General features: G+C 50.8%; 1 protein-coding gene across 2 annotated transcripts in view; it reads left to right on the forward strand.

Annotated features, from left to right (window-relative positions):
* The window catches only part of LOC147097844 (vinexin-like), a 30,676-nt gene extending 20,073 nt beyond the window's left edge, over positions 1-10,603 (forward strand). For both annotated transcript variants that reach the window (XM_085970874.1, XM_085970873.1), the window contains 4 exons: positions 5,446-5,514; positions 6,811-7,071; positions 8,516-8,606; positions 10,422-10,603. In XM_085970874.1, coding sequence (XP_085827000.1) covers positions 5,503-5,514; positions 6,811-7,071; positions 8,516-8,606; positions 10,422-10,603 — 546 coding nt within the window. In that variant the 5' untranslated portion in view covers positions 5,446-5,502. The remainder of the gene's footprint in view (positions 1-5,445; positions 5,515-6,810; positions 7,072-8,515; positions 8,607-10,421) is intronic.
* Positions 10,604-11,006: the final 403 nt, after the last annotated feature.

Here is an 11,006-nt window from a genome sequence, read left to right on the forward strand (position 1 = left end):
AGTCTCTGGATCACTAGTCCCAGTCTCTGGATCACTAGTTCCAGTCTCTGGATCACTAGTCCTGGTCTCTGGATCACTAGTCCCAGTCTCTGGATCACTAGTCCCGGTCTCTGGATCACTAGTCCCAGTCTCTGGATCACTAGTCCCGGTCTCTGGATCACTAGTCCCGGTCTGTGGATCACTAGTCCCGGTCTCTGGATCACTAGTCCCGGTCTGTGGATCACTAGTTCCAGTCTCTGGATCACTAGTCCCGGTCTCTGGATCACTAGTCCCAGTCTCTGGATCACTAGTCCCAGTCTCTGGATCACTAGTCCCAGTCTCTGGATCACTAGTCCCGGTCTCTGGATCACTAGTTCCAGTCTCTGGATCACTAGTCCCGGTCTCTGGATCACTAGTTCCAGTCTCTGGATCACTAGTCCCGGTCTCTGGATCACTAGTCCCAGTCTCTGGATCACTAGTCCCAGTCTCTGGATCACTAGTCCCAGTCTCTGGATCACTAGTCCCAGTCTCTGGATCACTAGTCCGATACTTTCTTCATCCCGGGCAGGGCCTGCCTACACGGTGAGGTGGGCCTGTAATTTCTAGTCCCGGACTCCCGGTTCCGTTGACAATAATCCCGGATCCTGGAATCTCAGCAGCTTATTGTAACCGGCCTGTGTTTACAGCTGGAGATTGTTACCTTGGCGATTGACAGCAACTTCCCTGTGTAGATATTTCAGTGACAGATAACGGGAGCCAAAGAATCAAACCGAGAGCACGTGTGTGTCAGTGAGTGTGTCAGTGAGTGTGTCAGTGTGTCGGTGAGTGTGTCAGTGAGTGTGTCAGTGAGTGTGTCCGTGAGTGTGTCAGTGTGTCAGTGAGTGTGTCCGTGTGTGTGTCAGTGAGTGTGTCCGTGTGTCGGTGAGTGTGTCAGTGAGTGTGTGATTGTGTCAGTGAGTGTGTGAGTGTGTCCGTGAGTGTGTCCGTGAGTGTGTCAGTGAGTGTGTCAGTGGGTGTGTCAGTGAGTGTGTGAGTGTGTGAGTGAGTGTGTCAGTGAGTGTGTGAGTGTGTCAGTGAGTGTGTGAGTGTGTCAGTGAGTGTGTCAGTGAGTGTGTGAGTGTGTCAGTGAGTGTGTCAGTGAGTGTGTCCGTGAGTGTGTCAGTGAGTGTGTCCGTGTGTGTGTCAGTGAGTGTGTCAGTGTGTCAGTGAGTGTGTCAGTGAGTTTGTGAGTGAGTGAGTGAGTCAGTGAGTGTGTCAGTGAGTGTGTGAGTGTGTCAGTGAGTGTGTCAATCAGTGTGCCAGTGTGTCAGTGAGTGTGTCAGTGGGTCAGTGAGTGTGTCAGTGAGTGTGTCAGTGGGTCAGTGAGTGAGTCAGTGAGTGTTTCAGTGAATGTGTCAGTGAGTGAGTCAGTGAGTGTGTCAGTGAGTGTGTCAGTGAGTGTGTCAGTGAGTGAGTCAGTGAGTGAGTCAGTGAGTGAGTCAGTGAGTGTGTCAGTGAGTCAGTGAGTGTGTGAGTGTGTCAGTGAGTGAGTCAGTGAGTGAGTCAGTGAATGTGTCAGTGGCTCAGTGAGTGTGTCAGTGGCTCAGTGAGTGTGTCAGTGGCTCAGTGAGTGTGTCAGTGAGTGTGTCAGTGAGTCAGTGAGTGTGTGAGTGTGTCAGTGAGTGAGTCAGTGAGTGAGTCAGTGAATGTGTCAGTGGCTCAGTGAGTGTGTCAGTGGCTCAGTGAGTGTGTCAGTGAGTGAGTCAGTGAGTGTGTCAGTGAGTCAGTGAGTGTGTCAGTGAGTCAGTGAGTGTGTCAGTGAGTGTGTCAGTGAGTGTGTCAGTGTGTGAGTCAGTGAGTGTGTCAGTGAGTGTGTCAGTGAGTGAGCCAGTGAGCGTGTCAGTGAGCGTGTCAGTGAGCGTGTCAGTGAGCGTGTCCGTGAGCGTGTCTGTGAGCGAGTCAGTGAGTGTGTCAATGAGTGAGTCGGCGAGTGTGTCGGTGAGTGTGTCAGTGAGTGTGTCAGTGAGTGTGTCAGCGGCTCAGTGAGTGTGTCAGTGAGTGAGTCAGTGAGTGTGTGAGTAAGTGTGTCAGTGAGTGTCTCAGTGAGTGTGTCAGTGGCTCAGTGAGTGAGTCAGTGAGTGAGTCAGTAAGTGTGTCAGTGAGTGTGTCAGTGAATGAGTCAGTGGGTGAGTCAGTGAATGTGTCAGTGAGTCAGTGAGTGTGTCAGTGAGTGAGTCAGCGAGTGTGTCGGTGAGTGTGTCAGTGAGTATCGGTGAGTGTGTCAGTGAGTGTGTCAGTGAGTATCGGTGAGTGTGTCAGTGAGTGTGTCAGTGAATGAGTCAGTGAATGAGTCAGTGAGTGTGTCAGTGAGTGTGTCAGTGAGTGTGTCAGTGAGTGAGTCAGCAAGTGTGTCGGTGAGTGTGTCAGTGAGTATCGGTGAGTGTGTCAGTGAGTGTGTCGGTAAGTGTGTCAGTGAGTATCAGTGAGTGTGTCAGTGCGCTTACTTCTAAATCAATGGGGTTCATTTTGACCGCACTCCGCCATATTTAAATCTGGCAGCCGCTGGATTGAGCCCTCAGCAAGCCAGTTTCCGGTGGGGGCGGGGGCGGTGGCGGAAGGAGGCGGTGGCAGGAGGGGTGGGGGCGGGGCCGGGGCAGGGCGGGGGCGGTGGCGGGAGGGGATGGGGCTGGGGGCGGGGGTGGGGGTGGTGGTGGGAGGGGGTGGGGGCGGGGCGGGGGTGGGAGTGGGGGCAGATTATTTTTGAGGTTCACTTCTGCTGCTCCTCTGACGCCCACAAATATAATTGGACACTGACCTTTGCCCGGAACTCTTCAGTTCCATTCCCAGTGATGAAGGGAGTCTAAATGGACCCCTGTGTGTGTGTGTGTGTGTGTGAGTGTGTGTGAGTGTGTGTGAGTGTGTGTGTGTGTGTGTGTGTGAGTGTGTGTGTGTGTGTGTGTGTGTGTGAGTGTGTGTGAGTGTGTGTGTGTGTGTGTGTGTGTGAGTGTGTGTGTGTGTGTGTGTGTGTGTGTGAGTGTGTGAGTGTGTGTGTGTGTGTGAGTGTGTGAGTGTGTGTGTGTGTGTGTGTGTGTGCTTGCACTAATAGCTGGGCGTGCACACTTATGTGTGTGTGTCTGTGCACTCCCAAGTTGGTAATTTTGTGTGCACACATTGGTATCTGTGTGTACACGTCTGTGTGTTGTAGCAGAGTCTGTATATGTGTGCACATTCATAGTGAACACACAGCTACAAGTGCACCACTGGTGTGTGTTGATGTGACACTGGCGAGCGTGTTGATGTGACAGCAGTAGCGGGCAGTGAGTTCCATCCCTTCTTAATTCACTGGCCCCACCATGGGATTCTGCAGCTACTGTGGGATTAACTCACTCGGCGCCAGCTGGGCTGGACCGGACCGGACCATTGGCACATTCTGGGCAGTGAGCGTACCTCGATGTTGTATTGATTTCTTTGTGGGTTCAATGACGAGACATTTATGAAAGAGAATGTCTTTTAATCTAAAGTCTGTTCAACTCTTTATACAGCATTTACAGGAGACATCATGCTAGTGATGCATCTAGAACGAAACTGAAACTAAACTGAACTGCCTTGCTTGTCTCTGTCACATGCCCTCTGCTGGTCAGGCACAAGCAATCAATACATGCAATCATGCTGGTAAGGCATCATAATCGAACAGGCAAATACCATCTCTATTTGCTGATATCATTACATCTCCTTTTCTTAAAACAAAAGTATTTTACTTTTAACTAACAACATGTTTTCTTTGTATTAATCTGCATTTTAACTGTAACACTTAATGAACTTACATTATCATTATCATGATCAAGGTTTTTTAACCTTGCTTTGTGTGTTCACATGAAATATGTCAATACACTAGAACTTGAAGAAAGAATAAGATAACATTACTTCCTTCTATAACAATAGTCCTTAAATTTGCTCAATGAGTCTCTCAGGAGGCTTCACGTGTCTTGAGGATTTTCTGATTGATTGTCCTTGAATCTGAGTTGTTGCCTCAGATGATGGTTTCTCAGCTGTGTGATCAGGTTGTTCAACAGTATCAGTCTCTTGACCTGCTGTGGCTGGTCCCATGAGAAGATCTCGACGATTTCTTCTCAGAACAGCACCCTCATCTGTCTGAATGGTGTATGATCTTGGTTGAACTTCACTCAGGACAGTTCCCTTCTGAGTCCATGTGTTTGTTTTGTCTTTGAACCTTACTTGGTCACCAGTGTGGAGTTCAGGTAGGTTTTGTGTTCCTCTGTCATAGTAGTACTTTTGCTTTTCTTTCTGTTGTTCTTTGAACTTCCTCACTTTCTCCCCCTCTTTTGTTTTCAGGAGGTTCTCCGGGATGGGTAGGTTTGACCTTAGCCGACGTCCCATCAGGAGTTGGGCTGGTGACATACCACACTCGAGCGGCGTTGTGCGGTATACAAGCATGCTCTGGTAGAAGTCAGTTCCACTGTCTTTTGCCTTGTACATCAGTCTTTTCACTGTCTGGACCGATTTTTCCACTAGTCCATTGGACTGTGGAAAGTGAGGACTTGACGTTGTGTGGACAAAGTCCCACTCTTTGGCAAAGTGTCGGAAACTTGCATTGTAAAACTGGGGTCCGTTGTCTGTGAAGACCTCGCTTGCCACGCCATGTCTGGAGAATATGGCTTTCATACATGTTATCACAGCATCTGCAGTGGTGGTGTACAGTCTACAAACCTCTGGATACAGGGAGTAATAGTCTGTGACTACAAGATAGTCCTTCCCTTGACATACGAATAGGTCAGCGCCTACCTTCTGGTAAGGTCTGTCTGGTGCTGGGTGTGGCTTTAGTGGTTCTACCGGATTGCTTGCTCGATATTTCAGGCATATTGTGCAGTTTGACACCTCATTTGTCACATCTTGGTTGATTCGTGGCCAGTACATCACCTCTCGTGCTCTTTTCTTACACTTTTCGATTCCCAGATGTCCTCCATGGATCTTTTTTAACATCTCTTTTCTCAGACTCTTTGGGATAACTATTTTACTTCCTTTGTAGATGATGTCTTCGACCACTGATAGTTCCGCCCTGCAGTTCCAGTATGACCAGCAGAGGGCATGTGACAGAGACAGGCAAGGCAGTTCAGTTTAGTTTCAGTTTCGTTCTAGATGCATCACTAGCATGATGTCTCCTGTAAATGCTGTATAAAGAGTTGAACAGACTTTAGATTAAAAGACATTCTCTTTCATAAATGTCTCGTCATTGAACCCACAAAGAAATCAATACATGCAATCATGCTGGTAAGGCATCATAATCGAACAGGCAAATACCATCTCTATTTGCTGATATCATTACAGATGTGTTTGTATTTCTTCTATTTGTTTCCTTTATCGTGTCTCAATTGTCCTCCACTGGGGAGGGGGAGGATGGAGGGGACGGGTCAGGTCAGGGGCCTGAGGTATCTACTCACATTTACCCTTCAATGCCCCTCTGCACAGGACTGTAAAGGAGCCCAGGGTCTGGAGCTGAATCAAACACTCTCCACAGCCTACAGCATGCAGCCAGAGGTAAGTGAGTCTGAGGGCTGTGCACACGTTGTCCAGTGCTGACCAACGCTAATACAGACAGGGGTTTGTGTTTCCCTTTCCTGAACGTTGGTGCAGGTTATTGCAGTCAATGCTGTCGGTTCCTGTTTCTGCTGGTTCCTGTCCCAGCATCGAAGGCTGTTGGTTTCTGCTGGAGCTGGTTCCTGTTTCTGCTGGTTCCTGTGCTGAATGCTGTTGGTTTTGCGGTTTAAATCTGAGCTTTGAGACCAGCGGCCTGAGAATGTTTGCTGGTTTTCGATGGCTGTGAGGGTGCCCAAGGCTTTGTCCTGCTGGATGTTCCAGGGCCTCTCAGGCCCCTCGCTGCCTCATTCATGATTCACTGCTGACAGTTTGCAAAAACATGCTGTCAGGGGATGAGCCCGGGTGTGTTCAGCCTCAGTGTTTCCATAGCGATTCCTCAGCTGAATGGAGGCAGTGTGTCTGAGGGAGAGGACAGCGGACAGCCTCGAGTCAAATATTGGCCAGGGCACCGGAGAGAACTCCCCTGCTCTGCTTCAAGATAGTGCCGTGGGATCTTTTACATCCACCTGAGAGGGCAGTCGGGGCCTCGGTTTAACGTCTCATCTGAAAGACAGCACCTCCGACAGTGCAGCGCTCCCTCAGTACTGCCCCTCCGACAGTGCAGCGCACCCTCAGTACTGCCCCTCCGACAGTGTAGCGCTCCCTCAGTACTGCCCCTCCGACATTGCAGCACTCCCTCAGTACTTCCCCTCCAACAGTGCAGCACTCCCTCAGTACTGCCCCTCCAACAGTGCAGCACTCCATCAGTAATGCCCCTCCAACAGTGCGGCGCTCCCTCAGTACTGCCCCACCGACAGTGCGGCGCTCCCTCAGTACTGCCCCTCCGACAGTGCAGCGCTCCCTCAATACTGCCTCTCCGACAGTGCGACGCTCCCTCAGTATTGAACCTCCGACAGTGTGGTGCTCCCTCAGTACTGCCCCTCCGACAGTGCAGCACTCCCTCAGTACTGCCCCTCCGACAGTGCAGCGTTCCCTCAGTACTGCACTGGAGCATTGGCCTGGATTATGGGCTCGAGACATTAATCTATAATTCCTGGAGATTCCAGGGAAATCCTGGACAGCTGGCAAACCCTAGTGAGCCTCTCCCAAGGTCAGTCCAAGTGCTGGACAGGTCGAGCGCATGTCCGCCCCGTGGGCTGTGCGCAGACATCTCTCACTGTGAGCAGATGGAGCTGCAGACAGTCCGTTCACGTACATCCTGTCTAGACGCCTCAATAATTCCGTAACTTCCCCCAGGATGGTCCCAGGCTCCAGCCCAAAATGTTCCTGGTTTCCAAGCACACGAGTGTTCAGCTGGCGGAGCAAGCAAGTGGAACCGTCTGGAAGAGCACTCCTCCACCGCCGGACCCAGTCACACCTCCCCGCACCAACACAATGGACCCTCCCACACTCGATGACTTCATCCCTCCTCACCTACAGAAAGAGCTGGACACCGAACTCCACGTAACCCCAGTAACGGCCGTCAACGGATGGAAAAAACCATTGGAGCCTGTCCAGGTAGATAAACGAGGAGCAGGAATTCAGGGTACAGTACTGGTGGGTACAGGTCTGTCACTAACACTGGGGTACAGTACTGGTGGGTACAGGTCCGTCCCTGTATAACACTGGGGTACAGTACTGGTGGGTACAGGTCTGTCACTAACACTGGGGTACAGTACTGGTGGGTACAGGTCCGTCCCTGTATAACACTGGGGTACAGTACTGGTGGGTACAGGTCTGTCACTGTATAACACTGGGGTACAGTACTGGTGGGTACAGGTCTGTCGCTGTATAACACTGGGGTACAGTACTGGTGGGTACAGGTCTGTCGCTGTATAACACTGGGGTATAGTACTGGTGGGTACAGGTCTGTCGCTGTATAACACTGGGGTACAGTACTGGTGGGTACAGGTCTGTCGCTGTATAACACTGGGGTACAGTACTGGTGGGTACAGGTCTGTCGCTGTATAACACTGGGGTACAGTACTGGTGGGTACAGGTCTGTCGCTGTATAACACTGGGGTACAATACTGGTGGGTACAGGTCTGTCACTGTATAACACTAGGTACAGTACTGTTGGGTACAGGTCTGTCGCTGTAGAACACTGGGGTACAGTACTGGTGGGTACAGGTCTGTCACTGTATAACACTGGGGTACAGTACTGGTGGGTACAGGTCTGTCGCTGTATAACACTGTGGTACATTACTGGTGGGTACAGGTCTGTCACTGTATAACACTGTGGTACAGTACTGGTGGGTACAGGTCTGTCACTATAACACTGGGGTACAGTACTGGTGGGTACAGGTCTGTCACTGTATAACACTGGGGTACAGTACTGGTGGGTACAGGTCTGTCGCTGTATAACACTGGGGTACAGTACTGGTGGGTACAGGTCTGTCACTGTATAACACTGGGGTACAGTACTGGTGGGTACAGGTCTGTGGGGTGCGATATCACTACAGTAAGGTGTGTTACCTGCAGTGTTGCCCACCCCCTTGCTGGTACCAGAACAGTGAATAATGCTGGAGACGTGCAGTGGAAGGTGTATCCCAGGGGTCTGTGCAAAGGCTGTGTTAGTCAATTGTTATTAATCCACATAATCTGGCTCACTCACTCTCTTCTCTTTTGTTTCTCTTGCTTCTGTCTCCATGTCCTTCTCACACTCTCTTTCTATATCTCTCCCTCTTCCCTCCATCTCTTTCTCCCTCTCCGTCTCTCCCTCCCTCTCCCCTCCATCTCTCTCCCTCTCCTCTCCTCTCCCTCTCCTCTCCCTCTCTCTCTCCCTCTCCTCTCCTCTCTCTCTCTCTCTCCCTCTCTCTCTCCCTCTCCTCTCCTCTCTCTCTCTCTCTCCTCTCTCTCTCTCCCTCTCCTCTCTCTCTCCCTCTCCTCTCCCTCTCTCTCTCCCTCTCCTCTCCCTCTCTCTCTCCCTCTCCCTCTCCTCTCTCCCTCTCCTCTCCCTCAGGTTCCGGTGATTAATGGGATTGGAAAACACTGGGTGGACTCTGCCAGTCACCCTGGATATACAGATGCAGCACTCGTCCAACACACCAGCGGTAAGTGAGAATTAATACACCAAGCTCAGATCAAAGGGAGCAAAGGGTAGGAAATAATACATGGTCAGTGCGCAACACAGTGCACCTAACCCTTCGGACAGTGTAGAGGGAGCTTTACTCTGTATCTAACCTGTGCTGTACATGCCCTGGGAGTGTTTGATGGGACAGTGTAGAGGGAGGTTTACTCTGTATCTAACCCGTGCTGTACCTGCCCTGGGACTGTTTGATGGGACAGTGTAGAGGGAGCTTTACTCTGTATCTAACCCGTGCTGTACCTGCCCTGGGAGTGTTTGATGGGACAGTGTAGAGGGAGCTTTACTCTGAATCTAACCTGTGCTTACCTGCCCTGGGAGTGTTTGATGGGATAGTGTAGAGGGAGCTTTACTCTATCTAACCCATGCTGTACCTGCCCTGGGAGTGTTTGATGGGACAGTGTAGAGTGAGCTTTACTCTGTATCTAACCCGTACTGTAGCTACCCTGGGAGTGTTTGATGGGACAGTGTAGAGGGAGCTTTACTCTGAATCTAACCTGTGCTTACCTGCCCTGGGAGTGTTTGATGGGACAGTGTAGAGGGAGCTTTACTCTGTATCTAACCCGTGCTGTACCTGCCCTGGGAGTGTTTGATGGGACAGTGTAGAGGGAGCTTTACTCTGTATCTAACCTGTGCTGTATCTGCCCTGGGAGTGTTTGATGGGACAGTGTAGAGGGAGCTTTACTCTGTATCTAACCTGTGCTGTACCTGCCCTGGGAGTGTTTGATGGGACAGTGTAGAGGGAGCTTTACTCTGTATCTAACCCGTGCTGTACCTGCCCTGGGAGTGTTTGATGGGACAGTGTAGAGGGAGCTTTACTCTGTATCTAACCCGTGCTGTACCTGCCCTGGGAGTGTTTGATGGGACAGTGTAGAGGGAGCTTTACTCTGTATCTAACCTGTGCTGTACCTGCCCTGGGACTGTTTGATGGGACAGTGTAGAGGGAGCTTTACTCTGTATCTAACCCGTGCTGTACCTGCCCTGGGAGTGTTTGATGGGGCAGTGTAGAGGGAGCTTTACTCTGAATCTAACCTGTGCTTACCTGCCCTGGGAGTGTTTGATGGGATAGTGTAGAGGGAGCTTTACTCTATCTAACCTGTGCTGTCCCTGCCCTGGGAGTGTTTGATGGGACAGTGTAGAGGGAGCTTTACTCTGTATCTAACCCGTGCTGTACCTGCCCTGGTAGTGTTTGATGGGACAGTGTAGAGGGAGCTTTACTCTGAATCTAACCTGTGCTTACCTGCCCTGGGAGTGTTTGATGGGATAGTGTAGAGGGAGCTTTACTCTATCTAACCCGTGCTGTACCTGCCCTGGGAGTGTTTGATGGGACAGTGTAGAGGGAGCTTTACTCTGTATCTAACCCGTGCTGTATCTGCCCTGGGAGTGTTTGATGGGACAGTGCAGAGGGAGCTTTACTCTGTATCTAACCTGTGCTGTACCTGCCCTGGGAGTGTTTGATGGGACAGTGTAGAGGGAGCTTTACTCTGAATCTAACCTGTGCTTACCTGCCCTGGGAGTGTTTGATGGGATAGTGTAGAGGGAGCTTTACTCTATCTAACCCGTGCTGTGCCTGCCCTGGGAGTGTTTGATGGGGACAGTGTAGAGGGAGCTTTACTCTGTATCTAACCCGTGCTGTACCTGCCCTGGGAGTGTTTGATGGGACAGTGTAGAGGGAGCTTCACTCTGTGTCTAACCCGTGCTGTACCTGCCCTGGGAGTGTTTGATGGGACAGTGTAGAGGGAGATTTACTCTGTTTATGAACAGGTTGTCTTGTCTCTTTAAGGTACTGTACTCAATGGTTGCTATCCAAACTCTATTGCGGTGGATCCCAGAACAGCTCTGGATGAAAACAGAACTACACGGGAAAGGATCTGGGTAAAGTACGATGGTGCTGGTCCAATGGATGAAGCCGGAATGCCCATTGCTTCCAGGCCGGTAAGTGAAGAGACCGAGACAGAAGATTAGTGACTCACTGTAGCTCCGTGCTCGGTGAGTCTGATCTTAGTGTAAATTTAATCTTACAGTCAGTCGAGGGTTCGCTATTTTAAGACATTCAGTCAAAAACCATCCAATCAGAACACTGAGCACAACTCTCCCAGACTCTGGATTACTGCCTGTTCCCACTCTCCCAGACTCTGGATTATTGCCTGTTCCCACTCTCCCAGTCTCTGGATTACTGCCTGTTCCCACTCTTCCGGTCTCTGGATTACTGCCTGTTCCCACTCTCCCGGTCTCTGGATTACTGCCTGTTCCCACTCTCCCAGACTCTGGATTACTGCCTGTTCCCACTCTCCCAGTCTCTGGATTACTGCCTGTTCCCACTCTCCCGGTCTCTGGTATATTGCCTGTTCCCACTCTCCCAGACTCT

The sequence above is a fragment of the Somniosus microcephalus genome, chromosome 30 (genome assembly GCF_052327205.1).
Source record: "Somniosus microcephalus isolate GS21.2 chromosome 30, FLI_Smic_1.0, whole genome shotgun sequence".
NCBI classification, from domain to species: domain Eukaryota; kingdom Metazoa; phylum Chordata; class Chondrichthyes; order Squaliformes; family Somniosidae; genus Somniosus; species Somniosus microcephalus.